Below are 19,504 nucleotides of genomic sequence, written 5' to 3'. Positions count from 1 at the left end.
CTTATATGAAAGATCTCTGTCTTCTAGTGAGGTCAGAAAAATAGCCTGAGTGCTTAAATACCAAGAACAGTAAGAAACCAATGACAGAACTTCCCATGTGTTGTTAGACACTGTTCTAAGCACTTTCAAAACACCCATCATCACCCCAATGTAAACAAGAAGAAATAAAAGATTACAGTGGTTAAATAAGCCACCCAAGATCAAATACAATAATAGAAAGACACAAAGCCTAAATGTGTCCAACTCCATCCTCTTCACAATTGCCTTTGGAGCCTAAAATGGGGGAAATGGAGGGGGAGATAAGGAACAAACCTTAAGTAACAAACCCAATCTAACAATTTTATCTTAAACTCAAATATTTCTTTGTCTAACCTAAACCAAATGCTTATCTACTGGCCATAAGCAGGAATAAAACTGTTCCAAGTCTTCCTGCAGCTAAGCCAGTGGAATTCTCCATCTGAATGAAACTAAGCACTCAAACCATGGTCACAAGCCACCTTGCTATGAGCAGCTAGGAGCAACATGCTTTCACATTACTGTGAAAAATGTCATCCGTTGATGATGGATAAAGGTTATTCTATCACAGCACTAGAGAATCAAGCCGTTCCATCCACTATGGGGTTCTGATGTTCTTAAAAAAAAATGTTTGTATAGATGGCCTTTAAAATGCTTAGTGGAGGGCTGGAGGGATGGCTCAGAGGTTAAGAGCACTGGCTGCTCTTCCAGAGGACCCAGGTTCAATTCCCAGCAACCACATGGCAGCTCACAACTGTCTGGAACTTTGATTCCAAGGGATCCAGCACCCTCACACAGACATACATGTAGGCAAAACACCAATGCACATAAAATAAATAAATAAATTTTAAAAAATGCTTAGTGGATTACTTAGTGCGTTCAAGGTCTTACTTACTCCAGCATTTAGCAATGTTGTGACAACGTTTTTGCCAGGGAGGCCTTGAATGGTCGTTCCTTTTCCTGTAGTCTTTTGTACAACAATCACATTGGGCTTGGAAGTCATTGGGATTGTAGTGATTTTGGTAGTCGTTCCTTAGAGAAGTAGGAAGAAAAGGAGGCCTGAGTTAAGGACTAGTGATACTTGGTTGATCCTGTTTATGATGTATACAAGTAATATGTTTAAACAATGTCACCTTTAGATGACGTGAATGTGGTCCTAAGGACAAAAAAGAAGGCTTGGAATAGTAAATTCTGAATCACCCCAGAATGATAAATACTAAGAATGTACTTTTTTTTAAATTATTATTAAGGTTTTTGAGACAGGGTTTCACTATGTAGCCCCAGCTGGCCTGGAATTCACTATGTAGACCAGGCTGACCTAGAACTCAGAGAGATCTGCCTGCCTCTAACTCTGCGTCCCAAGTGCTGGGATTAAAGGCATGCACCACCATGCCCAGCAAGAAGTGAGTCTTAAAATAATCCTCTTTTGAAAATCTGAGGACCTACACACCAAATTCCAAATCTAAAAATATCACTGTCCATTTCCCCATCAACACTCTTTCCTGAAAACTAAACAAAAATCTTATGACATGTGTTTCCCACAAATCTAATTATTAAATTTATGTGGCCAGCATGATGGAAACGCTCTTCAAAATAGGAACATTAGAGGCAAACATCAAGATTCACTAAATTGTAGAAAAAATTTACAAAAAGGCGTACAAAAAGACAGTTGTGTGTGGGAGTGAACGTGTGTAATCCCAGCATTTGAGAGGTGCAGGCAGGAGGGCTGTGAGTTCTAAACCAGCTTGTACTGTAGAGTGAGACCCTACCTTAGAAAACCAAAATGAATTAAAAAAAAAAAAAAAAGTGAACACAGATGTGTAGACCAAGTGGCAGTCAATATGTGCTTCTGAGTGTGCACAACTCTAGAGACTGCAAGGAGGAAATCGACTGACAGGGTAAAATTGTTTTCAGTCATTAAGATCTACTTTCTTATAATGTAAGTGAGGTAATTCGGTCTGAGAGAAACAAGCATCTCATGCTCTCCCTCATATTTGGATCCTGGATGCATGAAAATACGGGGCTGTGAGGGAGAACAGGTGTTAAGAAAGGCGAGAGGGAAGAACAAAAGGTCCCATGGGACATCAAAGTGCAAAAGGGGCTACTACTGGGAGGAGGAGGGAAAAGGGAGGGACAGGGATGGGACAAGAGGGTAAAGAAACAAAAATAATTTTTGTTTGAAAATGGCGTAATGAAACCTAATTTTCTATAAGATAGAAAAGATCTACTTTCTAAGTGTATAAACCTACTGACAAAAACATATAGTGGCCTTTCCTCTACAGTCTGCTTCTCTCCCATCTATCAAATCTATCTACTACCAAATGTATGCTCTACATTCTAATTGTCCAAGTTAGAAGAGCTGGTACAAACCTTGGATTCCTGCCTTGTCTTGACTCCCTGTACCTGACAACAAAATATGACCTTTTCTTGTCGCTGATGGCTCGGTGTTTAGCACAGAGGGTGGCAATTACTTTGAAACTGTTTATTACATATATGAATGATTTCAGTATATCAGTAACATATCTTCTTTAAAAAATGAATATAATTCATGCCACTGAATTGTGAACTTAAAAATGGTTACAATTGCAAATATTATGTTCATTTAAAAAAATAAGGTGGAATGTAATCACCATATGTGCGTATGAAAAAGACAGCGATGTTCTAAAATAGAAAGTGGTGATGTTGTCATGGGCCTGAGGATGCTGGACTAAAGTCTATCAAATTGTGCAAACAGGCAAATTGTATACTATGTGAATTATTTGTCAATAAAGATTTTATAAAACGTAAAAAAATAAATAAAAACAAACAAACAAATAAATAAATAATGGTGTCCATGCAAGCGCAGTCAGCACTGCTCTCCTCTTCCTCCCTGCTTCCCCATCTCAAGCTTCTCTGTCATACAGTTTTGATATTCTATACCAAACCCAATCTCCTAAATGAAACCTTTCACATCAAGAATCTGAAACAGCTTAAATTGGTCTTAAAGAGTATTCCTAATCCCCACTACATCTAGTTTCAACTTTCACTCTTGAACGTCACAATCTCCATGTGGGCTCACAGGATGGCACAGTAGGCAAAGTCACTTGCCCGCCATGCCTTGATGACTGAATTCAATCCTTAGGCCACACAGGGTAGAAGGAGAGAACCAACTCATGCAAGTTGTCCTCTGATCCCAGCACCCCTATCCCTCACAACAAATATTAAAACCAATAAACAAAAATAGCAGCTTACACTGGTTCAGAGCCTTAATCTACCAATTTAACAATATTAGTTCCTCCTGTTCACAGGCAACAGAAACTGACGGCAAACTCTGAGGTTTCCCACTACTTATCCGACAAATCCCAAACTCCCGTGTGGAACTTTTGAAGTTCTGACAGATTTTAAGATTAGTCAATATACACCCTTCCTTCAGTGTGCTGATTTCATACTGAGCATATTAGTCCCAATTCTACTTTAGCTCCTAAAATTTTCTGGGCCTAAGAAAGCAGGCAGATCATACTTTTCTACAGGCCGGTGTAGTAAATAAGTAAATACAGAATGGGCACTCAATAAAAACACAACTAATATATTCTCAAAAACATTACTAATTATTTTCCATTGGAAAAAATATTAACATTCCTTACTAGAATTTCAAATTAACATACTATATGAAATAATCTTACACCAAGAATAACAAGGTTCTAGTTCTAAGATTTATTCAGAAGGGGCGGGGGAGATGGTTCAGAGATTAAGGGCTTGTTGTTCTTGTCGAGGACCTGAGGTCAGTTCCCAGCACCCATACAGTGCCTCATAACCATCCATAATTCCAATTCCAATTCCAAGGGATCCAACACCCTCTTATGACCTCCATGGGCACCAGGCATGTACATGATGAACACACACACACACACACACACACACACACACACACACACACACACACGTATATATGTAGGCAAAACACTCATACACATAAATCTAAAAAAACATTTTAAGGATGATTAAGAATTTGTTAAATTGGGGCAATCCTGTTAGAAATCATCACAATACACTTGCAATACCCAATGCCTCATCAATCCCGGGTGCCATTCAGCAGGTACATAGGAAAGCACTTGCATCTACCGACTAGCTTTACAATTGTTTTTTCCTTCAACTATACAGTAAATAAGTAGGCCATTATAAACCACAAGACCAAGCTGCTCATTATTCACTTAAACCAACTTTAACTCTTGATTAATTCTAATCCCTCATATATGGTTGTGTGAGCCTTTTTATACACTGGAAAATTATCAAATATTTGATAATGGAAAAGTGTTTTTATAAAAACTACCTCAAGGAAACATAAACTATGCTTTTAAATTAACACCAAAATATAAGGGTCATTTTGTTTAAGATAAAACTTGCTTAGCAACTGGATTTATTTTTATGTACTAAAATATCTACCCCTTCCATTATAAAGGTTTATCAATTCAGGAGACAGTCATAAGTCAAGTCTACCAGTTTAATGAATGGGGATTGGGGGAGTCAATAATTCAAAATGGAGAAAAAGGACTAACAGGAAATAATAAGTGTAACATTGTATTAATAAACTGGAACATCATTCTTTTTTAGAATGACTAGTACTAAATGCATGAAATTCCAGTGTGTATGTTTCACCTAAGGAAAAAACTATGCAAAGCTAGGCTTTCATAGTAGTGGATCTACAGTTTCCACAATACAACGGAACCCGCAGAAGCTAGTTAGCATCCTTGTTTTTCTTTAGTTTTTAAAATTTGTTTTCTTTTGTAGTTCCAGGAATCAAGCCCAGGGCCTTACTCATACTAGGCAACTGTTCTACCTCTGAGCTTCATCTGTAGTCCATTTAGCAGTCTCTCCTCACCCCCTCAACACCCCCATCCCCCGGTTTTTGAAGACAGGGTTTCTCTGTGTAGCCTTGGCTGTCCTGAAATTCACTCTGTAGAACAGACTAACCTTGAACTCAGATCTGCCTGCCTCTGCCTCCCAAGTGCTGGAATTAAAGGGTATGTGCCACCACACCTGCCTTCTGTGGATATTTTAAGAAAAGCACATAAATCTTTGTTATGTGCATTGGTGTTTTACCTGCATGTATGTCTGTATGAGGGTGTTGGGTCACCTGGAAATAGTTACAGACAGTGTGAGTTGCCATTGTGGGTGCTGGGAATTGAAACTGGGTCCTCTGAAGAGCAGCCAGTGCTCTTAATCAATGAGCCATCTCTCCAGCCCAAATCTTTTTGTTGTTGTTTTTGTTTTTTAAGACAGGGTTTCTCTGTGTTACAGTGAGGCTATCCTGGAACTCTGTAGACCAGGCTGGCCTCAAACTCACAGAGATTCGCCTGTCTCTGCCTCCTGAGTGCCGGGATTAAAGGCGTGCACCACAACCTCCCAACCCATTTAGCATTTTTTTTAGGGCACACACTGAATCCTGTGTACATGTTTATGTATCACAGTACCACAGATAGAATCTGGCATTTCAGAGAACCTACCAAAAGACACTATACTTAAAAAGGGTAAAAAATAAATAAATAAATAAATAAATAAATAAATAAATAAATAAATAAATAAATAACATTGAACCAAGTAACAATCACATTTGGATCTCAATGGGCTCTCTGATGATGAATTCCAAAGAGTCTTTTCTTTTTTTTGGAGGTGGGAGTAGCGGGGGATGCTTGTAAACCACAGAGAAAAAAGAACTGCAAATTCAACAACAGTTTAGGCTATATAGCTGGTGTGAGGCCAGCCTGAAATATATGATGAGATCCTGTCTCCAACAGTAACAACAAATTGTGAAAAAACTCAAAACGATTATAGTCAGGTTTGGTGGTGTAAGCTACACCACTCCAGAGACTAAAGCAAAAGGACTGCAAGTTCCAGGCCAGCCTGAGCAACTCAGCAAGAGCCTGATTCAAAATATAACACTGAGTGGGGTGGGGAGAGAAGTACTGAGGAGTGCTTCTCACTGGCAAGGTGTTTGCTGGGCATCCCAAGGGGGGTGGGGTATGTGTGTGAATACTATGGTACGCTGACTTAACAAATTTATTGGCTTAGATCCTACTATCCATAGATTCTTAAATCACTCTATCTTGGTTTCTGTGTAATGTTTTATGCTGCTTTGCCCAAAGAATAATTCAAAAAATAAACAAAAAAGTATACAAACAGCAGCTCCTTGCTAGACATTGAAAGATTGTAAGTCACAAGCAAGTCTTGCCCCAGGTCCTCAAAATGCCCTTAAAGTTAAGACAATTAATTCATCTCTGAAGGAAACAAACTTCTGCATAAAATGAGTATATTTCTACAATCAAAATTCAACAATATTCACTATATATATGTGTGTGTGTGTGTGTGTGTGTATGAAAGTTATCTGATATATATGCATATAAATAACATAGTTTCCATTTGTTCCGTCTAATAAAAATAAAAATACAACTTTTCTAGAAAGTACTATGGAAAAATTAATCTGCCTCCTAAGGTGTTATACAAAGGAAGCAAGAGCTTCACAAAAAAATATATTCACCACAAGATTATTTATAATAACCAATAAGAAAAAAATCTAAAAGCCAAAAACCCCACATCTGTAAACAATTAAATCACTCAACAGTAAGAATATGATTAAATTATGGTACACAGGGAAATATTCATAACCACTGGGTGATTAAAATACATTTACCGATATGGGAAAATATCTAAACTGTTAATAAAAAATAAAATTTTAAATTATAATATAAACATTTACACAAAACATTATGGAATCTTAATGTTGCTTGCACCTTTCTAAATTCCCCAACAATGAGAGGAAAAATTTTTTGTTTTGTTTTAAAGTCTTCTATTCTTACAGCTGAATGTCTGGGAATGTTTTAGCAAAAATAGATCTTTTGTGTGGGGAAGAGAGAAATCAGAATCCACCACCTGCTCATAGATAAAGGTGGAAAATTATCTAAATTTGTTCAACCAGGCTACCAGCTGGTGATATGTAGATTTTTAAAATTACTATACTATGATCTCAATGTCATAGGAGAGCAAGAATATAAAGAAAAGAAAAGCAATATTTTTTTAAAAATAAAGATTGGGAAATGAGAGCCAGAAAGATGGCTCAGTAGGTAAAAGTATTTGACACCAAATTAAACTGTTTTAACTCTATGTCAATATATTCTAGAGTGTTGGAAAGCTGGAGAATTCTAATAATTCTTCTCATGTAGAACCACTCATTCACTTGAAATAGCAACTAACCTTGAGCAGTTCCATCTTTAATACAAAGGTGAGCACATATGTGTGTGTGTGTGTGTGTGTGTGTGTGTGTGTGTGAGAGAGAGAGAGAGAGAGAGAGAGAGAGAGAGAGAGAGAGAGAGAGAGAGAGAGAGAGAATACACAGATATTAGATCAAACCTCTGCTTCTAGGATTGTATACTGACATGACTCTAATCTAGTACAGAACAGCTACACCATGATAAGGTCCCAAAAGAGACCTCATGACATCTAGACACACCTGTAAGCTATATAGTACTGTGAACTCAGATACATGTAAAAATCTGTTCAAGGTCTTAAAAAGCTACCTTCCAATGAAGTCAACTTTCTGAAATGTGTTTGAACAAGAGCTTTAGACTATTTAAAGATACTATCAAATGATAAATTAGAGTATTAACTGTGTTCCTTATATATCCACTTAAAAGCTACAGCACAATGATCCTTCCCTTCTCGTCTCACCCTCCTTAGGTTGGCAAGCACTGGGTTTTCTCACTTACACTTAAGAGTGGAGCCAAAATTAACAGCTTTGAATACAGAGCTTTATGCCAACACCATGCTCTGTTCTGCTTTTTTCCATTCTCTGAGTTATCAGCAACATAAAATACTGCCAGAAACTTTATTCCTTTCATTTTAAAAATGTTAGAACAACTCACCCGGGGCAGACAAAACATGACTAGTCTACAAAAATAGTAGACAGCTAAAATCCACAAGGCTTGCTTAGTCAGATCATTTACATAATTTTAATTAAAAATAATAATCAATGAAAACAAATGCCACATTAACATTCTACTTCAGAATCTGCAACCCAAATACTGTAAAGATTAATGAGCCAATAAAAACCAGGTACTGTTCCAACATACCAATAAATAGGCAGAGAGTTGGTTTTACTATCTCAGTAAAATAATTTTAAAAAGTAAACATCACGAATGGTGAAAAACAAAGATATTCAAATATTTTATGTTTAATAAGCTAAAGTGACATTAGTAACTGAAAATCCAAACTATGTTCCTGAAACATATTCAGATGCAAATACAGGTTCTTCCATTATCCTTTTTGCAAACATTGGACAGCTTCATGTTACCTCTAAATCCTCATGTGTCCATTTGTAAAGTTGGCACAATACCTCAAGTTATATAGAGTCTAAAAGGGCTGACAAATGTGAGACTATTTTTTAAATGAAAAATCCCTATGCAAACATAAACCATAATTTTGCACTGTGACTTAAAACTAAATGCTCTTTCAACTTTAGACTTACCAAAAGCTGTGTTTAATCATTACATATAAGGACTGAAAACAAAGTGTCAAATTTTGAAGCAAAACCTGGTGTTTAATAGAGTCCTGCTGTAGAGAAACTTGGCTTTTCTTCTAACCAAAAATCACCATGCTTTTAACATATTCTAGACATACCTACCAGAAACAATATTACTGCTAATTATCTTGCCTCCCAAGGTAGCTAATGATTTGGGTACTACAGTAATGATGCTACCACTGGTAGTTTTCACATAGGTTGCAGCTCCAGGGGTTGTGGCTACTCGACCTAAGGATGGGCTCACTGTTGGCCGGGTGTAGGTTGCCTGAGTACCTATAAGAAGAAAGTAGTGAAAAGAAAATTTATCAAAAATTTTAACTTATAAAAAGAATGATAATTGTACAATTTTACTATAGCTCAATGTCATATATATCACTTTAACTTGAAAAAGGAATTGTAAGGTGTCAAGACATTCATTTCCAACTTTACAGCCAGTTTTCAATGTGTATAGCAAAAACCAATGCCAAGTTGATTCAAATTAATTTTACATGTAAAACTTTGTGATGTGTTGCATCAAATTACCAGCCCAAGAAAAGGTAGACCCTCCTACCCCTTCTCCTGCTATCTTTATGCCAGAGCACTGTAAGTGTCTCTGTTACAGCTACTTAAGGTCCCTATGTCTGGTTGATACTGGCCCAGAGCAAAAGTTAATGTCACCATTCAGCAAATAAGGCAATATTTATTTAAAATTTTATAACTTTTCCGTTTTTTACCTGCCACTCTCTAAAGAGATTTCCATCTTTTTTTGTTTGTTTATTTTTTGTTTTTTTAGAGACAGAGTTTCTCTGTGTAGCTTTGGAGCCTGTCCCGGATCTCGCTCTGTAGACCAGGCTGGCCTTGAACTCACAGAGATCCACCTGGCTCTGCCTCCCGAGTGCTGGAATTGAAGGTGTGCGCCACCATTGCCCAGTGAAATTTCCATCTCTTAAAGGATCATTCTATCATTTTACTAGAGATATAGTTGAAACTGCCAAGAATTGCCAGGAACAGTTTTTAGACTAAAATTATCTCTATTTACATAATTCCTCAACTTTAACTGACTTATTGGGAAATCGATCTTTCCATCTCTCTCAAAAGATTTTATACCCTTTCCTACTATTTCTATGACTTTTCTCTTTCACAAAAGATTAAAAACTAATCAGATGAGTCTGTTGCAGTTTCTTATAAACCAGTAACTCAGAAAGACTAGTCCTACAAGAAGGATCAGTCTCAGGAAAAATGAAGAGGAAACGGAGAAAAGACTAAGATGGCATTTGCTTAAACTGAAGTGAGATTCAGAGAAAACTGTAACAGACATTTTCAAAATATCCCACCTCAGAAAAAATTACCTTTAGGTTAGGAAGTCACTTACTTTAAAAACTTATAACCACTACAAGCATAAGAGGAACATTAAGAAGAATTAGTCTGCTCACAGAATATATCTGAACCAGAAAAAAAGTCTAGTCCAAAGTAAACATAGTACAGGGGTATAAAGTTTGAATGCTTTGAATTATAACGACAAAACCAAAAACTTCTACTTAAAAAAAAAAAAAAAAAAGAAACCCTGTTGCACTATAAATACAGAAACATGACCCAGTATTGCTATAGGTCTGGCTTTTATGTAGGTTCTAGGGATTTGAACTCAGGTCCTTACACTTGCATTTTAACAAGTGCTTTTGCACACTGAGCTATCTCCTTAGCTCCTGACTGGTTATCATTTAACACTTACAAAGTTCACAAAGAGTGGTAATTTAAAATGCTCTTCTTTTTACTACCTCTAGCACAAATTGATTGCTTGTCTATCTGGGAACAATGGCATGCTTCCATCAGTCTAGGCAATCCTTACTACACTGTAATGTGTAACATGGACTTTTATGAGTAACATCCTTGTGAGTTGGACATGTTTTCAGTTACTCAGCAAATCCTGACTGAGCACCTACATATAGTGAATAAATGGATTTGTTCCCTTAATTCCATAAAGCTTATTGTCCAATATGGATAAAACAATTCAAACAACTAGATAAGTAGAAATTGGAGTAACTGCAATAAAGAAAAATAACAGAGGACTGTGAAAAAAAATATATCAGAGAGAGCTAACTTCAGGGGTCAGGACAGGAGTTGAGGGAGTCAAGAAAGACCTTTTGAAAACTATGCACCTGATAAACCTGTGTGGTGGCCCACACCTATGATCCTTGTACTCAGAAGGTAGGGACAGGAGGATCAAATATGAGTTCAAGGTCATCCTCAGCTACATACAGAGTTCTAGGCCACAGACTCTGTCTCAAAACAAAATAAAAAAGACTTCTTTGTAGAACTGTCTCATTAACTTTTAGATATGCAATGTCAACACACTGCTGGTATGGGAAGTTATTTGATGACTTATGAATGAATGGACTGATGCTTGTGAAACTTACCGGTAGGAGTAGTTACCAGTTTAGTTGTCATAATTGCCCCATTACTGCTAACCACCATAATAGGGGAATTGCTACTGGTGGGTAGAGTTGCAGTCACTGGTTTGGGTAAGATTTTACTCGGTTGAACCTGCTGTGTGATGATTTTAACACCTTTGAAAGAGAAAAGATAAATCTCAGTACAAATAATTTTAAAAGAATGCCACTTAGCCCATTAGGGCAATAGTCACACACATTTATTGAATCTTACTCTAGAGATCCTTTTTTACACTGATGAAACTCTATGCTTTCATTGCTCAAATTCCTCTTTCCTAAATTCTCCCAATTCAAGAATGCAGGTATAATTTTATATTAACAGATTTCTTAAAGGAAACTAAATATGGACTTTTGTCTATGGCGGTGAGCATACGAGCTTTCAAACCAGTTAGCAAAAGCAAATCTGTTCCATACAAATACTTGAGAAGGGACTAGCATAAGGCATCACAAGCAGTCCACACAGCCCTTCCAGATTCTCAGCAACAAAGACTTTTCATGACTCAGAACTGACATAATAAGCTGATAAAAACTTAACAGGCTAAGAACAGTTTTTGTTTGATTTTCTTTTAAATGGCCGTCTCATCTTTTTTGTATTGAGATAGGGTCTTATTATATAACCAGGGCTGGCCTGGAACTCAGTGAGTAGTCCAGCCTGGCCTGGAACTACAGAGTCTACTGCCTTTGCCTCCTGAGTGCTAGGATTACAGATGTGTGCCACCATGCCCAGCTTAAAGTTCTTGTTTTTGTTTGTTTGTTGTTAATACTGTTGAACCCAGGGAGTCAGACATACTAGGTAAGTGTTCTACCACTAAGCTATATCCTAAAGTCGTAAAATAGCTTTCTAAAAAAGCATTTTAATAACTTGCTTTACCAAATATAGAATGCCAAAAAAGGCCACATCCGTGTATTGTAACTATATAAAATATGCATGTGAAAAAGAACTCAAAGGTAATATACAATAAATACAATAAAAATGTTATGGATGTTGGGACTTTTTAACATTTAAAAATTTTTATATTTACAATGCTATGATGTTTACATTGGCATTCCAAACATAAAGGACTCATTAAAAAGTATGAGATCTAGTTACAGTTCTAAATTGGTGGTAACTAAAGAAGAAAATTTTAGTGGCATTTCTCCACCACTAATCTTTTGAAGACATACATAAAACATTCTCATAGAGAAAATTAAGAATTGTATTATTTTTGGTGTAGTGTGATAGTTTATCTTGACTGTCAATTTGACAGAATTTAGAATCACCATGGAAGCAAACCTCTGGGAATGCCTGGAGGGATTTTCCAGTCTAGATTAAGGAGGGAAGATCTGCACTGTTCTATGGACTCTGATCCTGACTAAAAAGAAAACAGGAACCAAGCAGGAGCACTGCCCACTCTCTGCTGCCTCACTTCAGACTCACTGTGCCCAGCTGCCTCAAGCTCCTGCCACCGTTACTTCCCCACTGTGGTCTTCTAACTTCAAGGCAAAGTAAACTCTTCCTTTCCTAAATGGCTTCTTTCACAACAACAGGGAAGTATCTAATACAGGTGGGGATTTAAGCTGAGACATTAAGGAAAGAAATAGTTCTACATATTTAGTAGCTTTAAGTAATTATAAACTATTAGCTAAGAAAGAAATTAAAATTACGGTATTTGGGCATAATTAATTAGTTAAGTAACTTAACTCTCGTGATTCTATTTTTTTCCACAAAATAAAAATCATTCAGTATGTGCCTTATAAGGCTATTGTACGGGTTAAATAAATGTGTAAAGTATCTAATACATGTCAAGAATTCAATAAGTATTGTGGAAATAGTTCTGAATACAATGAACTATAAGCAGTGAGGTTATACAAGGAAAAATTATTTCTAGTGTTTCTTACTAATGAACCATAATCCTGTATAACGCTCACACAGAAAGAAGCTCCAAGAAATAACCACACAGAAAAAAATTCACAAAATCAAAAGACAACTCTACTCAGTCCTATGCAAATCAACTGATAATCTGTATCAAATAATAACATTTCAAGAAAATATTATTTCTCAAAACTGACCATGAAAAAGAGAGCAAATCAAATAAACAAATTTCCAAAGAAGTTCTTAAGAACTCCAACTCTCTCAGAAAGTGGCAGGCCAAAAAAGTTGCCCTCAAAAGGACAGTCATTTCAATGCACTAAACCATTCTGCAGAGCCATGCCTGGTGCAATGGCATGAGGAGCTCTTCAATCTACACAATAGATTGAACAATGGAACTAATGGAAGTTATAAAGCAACCATCATTAAAAGGCTCTGGAGACCCCAGGATGGCTCCACAGGTAAAAGAACTGACATCAAGCCTGACCACCTGAGCTCCATCCTAAAGACCCACACAGTGGAAAGAGAACCCATTCCTGTAAGGGGTATTCTGACTTCCACATGCACAGCATGGCACACATGCATGCACAAATGAATGCTCTCACACAGCACATGTGCACATACACACATGTGCACACAAAATATAAATACAATGCAATAAAGGAGAATGCTCTGTGTGGTGGTTTGAAAGAAAATGGCCCCCAAAGGGAGTGGCACTATTAGGAGGTATGGCTTTGTTGGAGTAGGTATGGCCTTGTTGGAAGAAGTGTTTCACTGTGGAGGCAAGCTTTGAGGTCTCATAAATGCTCAAGCTACACCCAGTGAGACAAACATTTCCTGTAGCCTGCATATCAAGATGTAAAACTCTCAGCTTCTCCAGCACCATGTCTGCCTGCACGCCGATATGTCCTACCATAATGATAATTTACTAAACCTCTGAAACTGTAAGTCACCCCATTAAACGTTTTCCTTTATAAAAGTTGCCATGGTCATGGTGTCTCTTCACAACAATAACCCTAACTAAGACACTCTGGAAAGGGGTCTTATGGCAAATAGCAAACAAACATCTCCCCACCAAACCTAAAAGTTGAAGTCAAGTTCTGTGACATCTGAGCCAAGACCATTTCTCTTTTCCCTCACTCAGCTCAGTAAGTTGGTGATTCTACTCCAAACTGCTACAGTCATAGAGTGCTAGGTCTCTTCTGCATAGCTCTTAGCCAGAGGACATTCTTTTCAGGAAAAACAGGATTTCAGCTTATCCTCACAGTTGCTTAATGCTAACTGAAATACCACAGAGAATAATGCCAATCCATAGTAGAATCCACTAGAATCTAATACCAAAAGGATCACCAAAAACAAACAACAAACAAAAACAAAACAAAACAAAAAACCTCTAAACATTTGGAAATAAAATAGCATAATTCTAAATAAATCAAAGAGGAAGTCCCAGGGGAGGTTTCAGAACAAAAACTTTAAGAAAATGACAATATATAAATATACATAGAATGCTGACAAAATAGTGCTGAGAAGGATTTATCAAAGCATAGTTATATAGACGTAGCAGAACTAAATGCTAAATGTATAGAAAAAAAATCTTTAATCAATAATCCACATTCCAGTTTCAAGAAGCTAGAAAAGCAAAACAAAGCCAAACGAAACAAAAAATATTGAAACCAAAAACTGAAAAATGACAGAAAATGATCAATGAAGCAAAACTATGAAAATCTGAAAAAAAACCTCAATAATAATGAAACTCCCTAGAAAGCCTGATAAAGAAAAATATCATTAGGACAGTCCTTGTAGCCATTTAAAGGATAATAAGAACTGATAGTGATAACTATCATTTTGACAACTTAAACGTGAATAAACTTAAAAACCATAAACTACCAAAGCTCAACAAAGATAAAATGGCTAATCCAAATAGTTTTCCTACCATTAAAAAAAAGTAAGTTCATAATTTAAATGCTCCCAAAATGAAAATCTCCAAACCCAGTGATTCATTGAAGTCCACTAAATAGTTAAGGAATTAATACAGTCTTCCCTAATCTCTTCTAGAAAACTGAACACTTCAAACTCATTCTGAGGCCAGTAGTACTTGATAACCAAACTAGACAAAGACACTGCAAAGACAACTGTAAGACAACTATCTATCAACATCCGCCAAGGCAGATAGATGATCTGAGGAACTGAGTTCAGATCCCAGCAACCACACAAACGCCAAGCAGGTGTGGTGTCCTGCCTATAATCCCAGTGTTCTAGAGGTGGAAGGTGGAGACAAGGGATCCCAGAGCAAGCTGGGTAACTAAACTAACCAAATTGGCAAGCACTGAGTTCAGTGAGAATCCCTGCCTAAACTTATCAGGTAAAGAGTTATCAAGGACACCAGCATCAACCTCTGACCTCCACATGCACTTGCACACATGTGCACAGAAATCTACACACACATTACACATATATATATACATGCATATACACACTCACCACATACACAGATTTAAAAATAAACTCTCTCATGGACAGAGATAAAAACTGAAACCAGCCGGGCGGTGGTGGCGCACGCCTTTAATCCCAGCACTCGGGAGGCAGAGCCAGGTGGATCTCTGTGAGTTCGAGGCCAGCCTGGTCTACGGCGCGAGATTCAGGAAAGGCGCAAAGCTACACAGAGAAACCCTGTCTCGAAAAACAAAAAAAAAAAAACTGAAACCACCGATGTATAAAAAAAAATTATATATCATGACCAAGTGAGGCTTATTTCATATATGTAACTGGTTCAAATAAAAAAAAAAATCAACCTATGTGATCCAACATATCAGCAGCTAAACACAAAAACAAGTCTTTGGTAGTCACAGCACCTAAACGTGAGAGAACACTGACAGAAACTAACATGTAGTAATAATGAAAGGCCCCAGGAAAGTGGAAATGTCACATTCTCAATTCAAAAAGCACCTACAAAAATTCTGTAACAGGCCTCCCCCTCAACGCTGAAAGACCCAATGCCTGCTACTCAAGATAGAGACGAAGGCAAGAATGTCTATTCTAGTCACTCCTACTTACACATTCTAGCTAGTGAATTAAGACAGAAAAGAAAGGAGGAAATAAGGGAGGAATACTGATTGGAAAGGAAGAAAAACACCGTCCTTATTTACAGATGACTTAATGAAATACATCCTGCATACATAGGAATCCAAGCAATCTGTGTCGATACTCCCATAAATAATAAAGTTCACCAGGCTAGGAGGAGGATTCAAGTTCAGTAACTTGCCTACACACCAACAATAAACAAGTGAAATGGAAATTAAAACCATGATATCATTTAGAGTCACTCTAAGAAAATCAGACACTTAGGGCTATAGCTTAAAAAGCATTTATAGGCATTTCCTACTGGAAACCATAAAACACTGAAGATCTAAATAAGCAGGAAGACACACTATGCAAATGACCTACAGGACCAGGAGAACTGCAAATTGAGGATAGCAGCAGACCTCAAGCACATCTTCCAGTTAGTTACCTGACTCCTGTTTGATCTGGATGGTAGGTTTGATACCAGGTGGCAATGGTGACTGCTGGGGCTGCTGCTGAGACACTGAGGAAGGCTGGGCCACTGGCTGCTGTGTCTGTTGTTGCACTTGGTGTAACTGCTGCTTAGGAGACTGCTGATGCTGTTTAGGAAACTGTGCAAGAATCTGGGTAGGGGCACTCACTAAGCTTTTGGGGGAAGGAAGTCTTGTGGATGCCATTTTGATTGCTGATGTGGATACACCTATAGAAAAGTAAAGAAGATTTAGGAAGGAGGGATTTGTGGGTGAGTCAAAACAAGGAGGATTTGGACCATTCCATCAGCCAACTAATATCTTGGGAACACAAAGAATCAAATGTAAAGTCAACTGTTATAAAAAACATCTACTAAGTAGACTAATTACAATGCCCACTCTTGGTTACAGTCTTGCTTCATTAACAAGCTTCTAATTTTTCTGTAACCATCTTACTTGTTTCCATTGTAGTTTAATTCTATTACCATTGTTGGTTGTTAATCTAATTTTTTTCTTCCTTTCTAACAAAACCATATTTTTCCCCTTGAGAATCCACATTCCTGGGCATTGGCATACATGTGCATGGAGGCTTGTCCCTAAGTCAGCTTTAGAGGGTAATTCTCAATTGATCTAAGCTTGCCATGGTACTCCATTACTTTTCCCAGCAACAAGGTAAAGCTAGTTATAGCCAACATGCTATGAGAGGAATCTCTTCCTGGAGAGTATCTAGGTAAGGTCTTCTCTCTTTTCTAGGAAGGCTACACAAAAAGGAATTTTCTCTTTTTCCTTTGGATATTTTCATGGCTGGCTATGATATCTACAATGTACTCATCTAACCAACAGTGAAGTTCTGAAATAATAAAGTTACTTAAAAACCAACACCTATTTACTGGCAGTCATTCATTCAAACACTCGTCACATTTTGCAAATAAATTTAGACACTAATCCAGCCAGATTCCAGAATAATTAATTTATTGTACATTTGGATGCCCAAAAGAATACAGGGAATACCACTAAATCAAACATATTAGTCCTTCTTTGGAAGAATTACGAATGAAGCTACATTGGTAATTTTGACTAAATATGTGCTATGGTTTGAGTATATACCACAGCCCATATGTTGAATTCAATCCCCAATGTAAAGCCTTAAAAAGCTAGAAACTTCATCTAATTTAATGTCTATAGGTTAGAAGTAGAATCTTTAGAACACCATTAAAACTAAGCAGGGTAGTCAGGGAGGAAACCATGACTGAATCTCAATGGCTTTTTAAGAGAAAAGGAACTCAGAGAAGGTACACAAATGCACTCCTGTCTCTTGCCATATGACTGCTATGCACTACCCTGCAGATCTGAAAGCAAGAAAGTCATTACTAGATGCAAGTTCTTGATCTTGGATTTTCAAACCATAAGTCAAAATAAATCATTTTCCACTATAAAGTTACCCAACCTGAAATACTTCATTATACCAAATAAAAAAAAATGGACTAATTACAATATAAGATAGTTAAAAGCTGTAACATGAACTTTAGAGAAAGAATGACACCCAATGCCAGGCATTGGTGGTGCACGCCTTTAATCCCAACACTTGGGAGACTAGGCCAGGCAGATCTCTGTGAGTTCGAGGCCAGCCTGGTCTATAGAGCAAGATTCAGGACAGGCACCAAAACTTTGCAGAGAAACCCTGTCATGAAAAAACAACAACAACAAAAAAAAAACACCCAAAAACCCTTTTTATGTAACAAAGTATAAGTTGGGCCAAAGAGATGGCTCAGTGGGTAAAACATTTGCTGTGTAAGCTTAACAATCTGAGTTTGATCCCCAAAACCAACATAAAGGTGGAAAAAGAGAACCAACTCCACAAACCTAGCTTCTGACCGCCACACTCTGTAACTAACACATGCACACCTTCACACACACACACACACACACAAATAAAAATAAAGGATAAGTGAAGAAAGATAACACATAAAAGTAAGAGTACTGCTTGCTTTGTGTGTTTAAGAAAATACCAAATGGAAAAAAGCAAGAATGGGACAACATACTAGTTTAAGCAGTTACAATTTTTTAAAAAATCTTATAAAATGATTCTTGGGCTAGTGAGATGGTGTAGGAGTGGTTGTCTGTGCTTCACCCCTGAAGCACCACCCCCTAGTAGGTAGGCAGCAGGTAACTGCTAGGTACTAGCCCACACCCGGGGCGTGGCCGAGACAGGGACTGGAGGAGACGGGGATCCTGTAAGAACTGAAATGCATCTGTGCTCGATCTCTTGGCTACCTAGTGATCCTGGATGTTGGACTGCAGACCAAGTCAGAGTTCTCCAGAGAACTGCACTGGACTGTGCCTCACCTGTTCTGGATCCCATAACCAACCCCTTTGCTTGCTGTAAGTTGACTCAAAATAAACCCCTTTTGACTATCAGATAAAGTACGTGAAATTGCCTCATTAATTGCCACTATAAGATAGGTCAGCAGATAAAGGGGACTGCCATGCCTGAAGACTTGAGTTGGATCCCTAGGACCCCTGTGGTAGGAGAGAACCAACTCCCACAAGTTGTCCTCTGACGTGTCCTTCACGTGTGTCATGAATGTGCATGCCCACACAAATACATACAAAAAACGCTTTCACACACAATACAAATAAATTTTTTTTAAAAAGGAAGAAATCATTCCCCTACAATGTTGTTTTATTTTACATTGTTTTATAAACAAAGATAACAAGGATTTACTATTAGCCACGCATTAGTGAAATAATCTAATACAAGAAGATAAAGTGTGCACATAGGACACTCCCAGAAGTCCCCCTTTTCCCACTGAAGACTCTTGCTCCAGTGTTAGTGAGGTCCAGGAAAATTCACAAAGACATTAATCTAGAATACTAAAACCAGGAAATAATGTAAATAATAAATGAGTAATAAATTGCCAACAGCAACAGAATTAAACAACAATGAAAATAACTGAGGCAATTCTAGAAAGTAGAAACACATCAATGATGCAAAACTGTAGGAAAATGCTATCAAATGAAGTCTGAACTTTTTATTACAGAAACATAAACAACACTGCCAGTGTGGGTAAAAGGGTCAATCTGTTAAAAAGAAGTGTATTGCAATACGGCTATGAGCAACTGGTGGACTTTT

The 19,504-nt window shown here is 37.4% G+C and overlaps 1 protein-coding gene across 14 annotated transcripts in view; it reads right to left on the bottom strand.

Moving 5' to 3' along the window:
* Nucleotides 1-19,504, bottom strand: part of Emsy (EMSY transcriptional repressor, BRCA2 interacting) — a 78,143-nt gene that overhangs the window by 30,301 nt on the left and 28,338 nt on the right. For all 14 annotated transcript variants that reach the window (XM_052761100.1, XM_052761111.1, XM_052761102.1 and 11 more), the window contains 4 exons: nt 16,350-16,601; nt 10,960-11,109; nt 8,669-8,839; nt 911-1,047 (listed from right to left, as the gene is read on the bottom strand). In XM_052761100.1, coding sequence (XP_052617060.1) covers nt 911-1,047; nt 8,669-8,839; nt 10,960-11,109; nt 16,350-16,601 — 710 coding nt within the window. The remainder of the gene's footprint in view (nt 1-910; nt 1,048-8,668; nt 8,840-10,959; nt 11,110-16,349; nt 16,602-19,504) is intronic.

This window comes from Peromyscus californicus, unplaced genomic scaffold, assembly GCF_007827085.1.
Source record: "Peromyscus californicus insignis strain IS unplaced genomic scaffold, ASM782708v3 Scaffold_4__1_contigs__length_199733344, whole genome shotgun sequence".
Classification (NCBI taxonomy): domain Eukaryota; kingdom Metazoa; phylum Chordata; class Mammalia; order Rodentia; family Cricetidae; genus Peromyscus; species Peromyscus californicus.
Note: the sequence above shows the minus strand (reverse complement) of the source record. Positions and strands in the feature narration are given on the sequence as shown.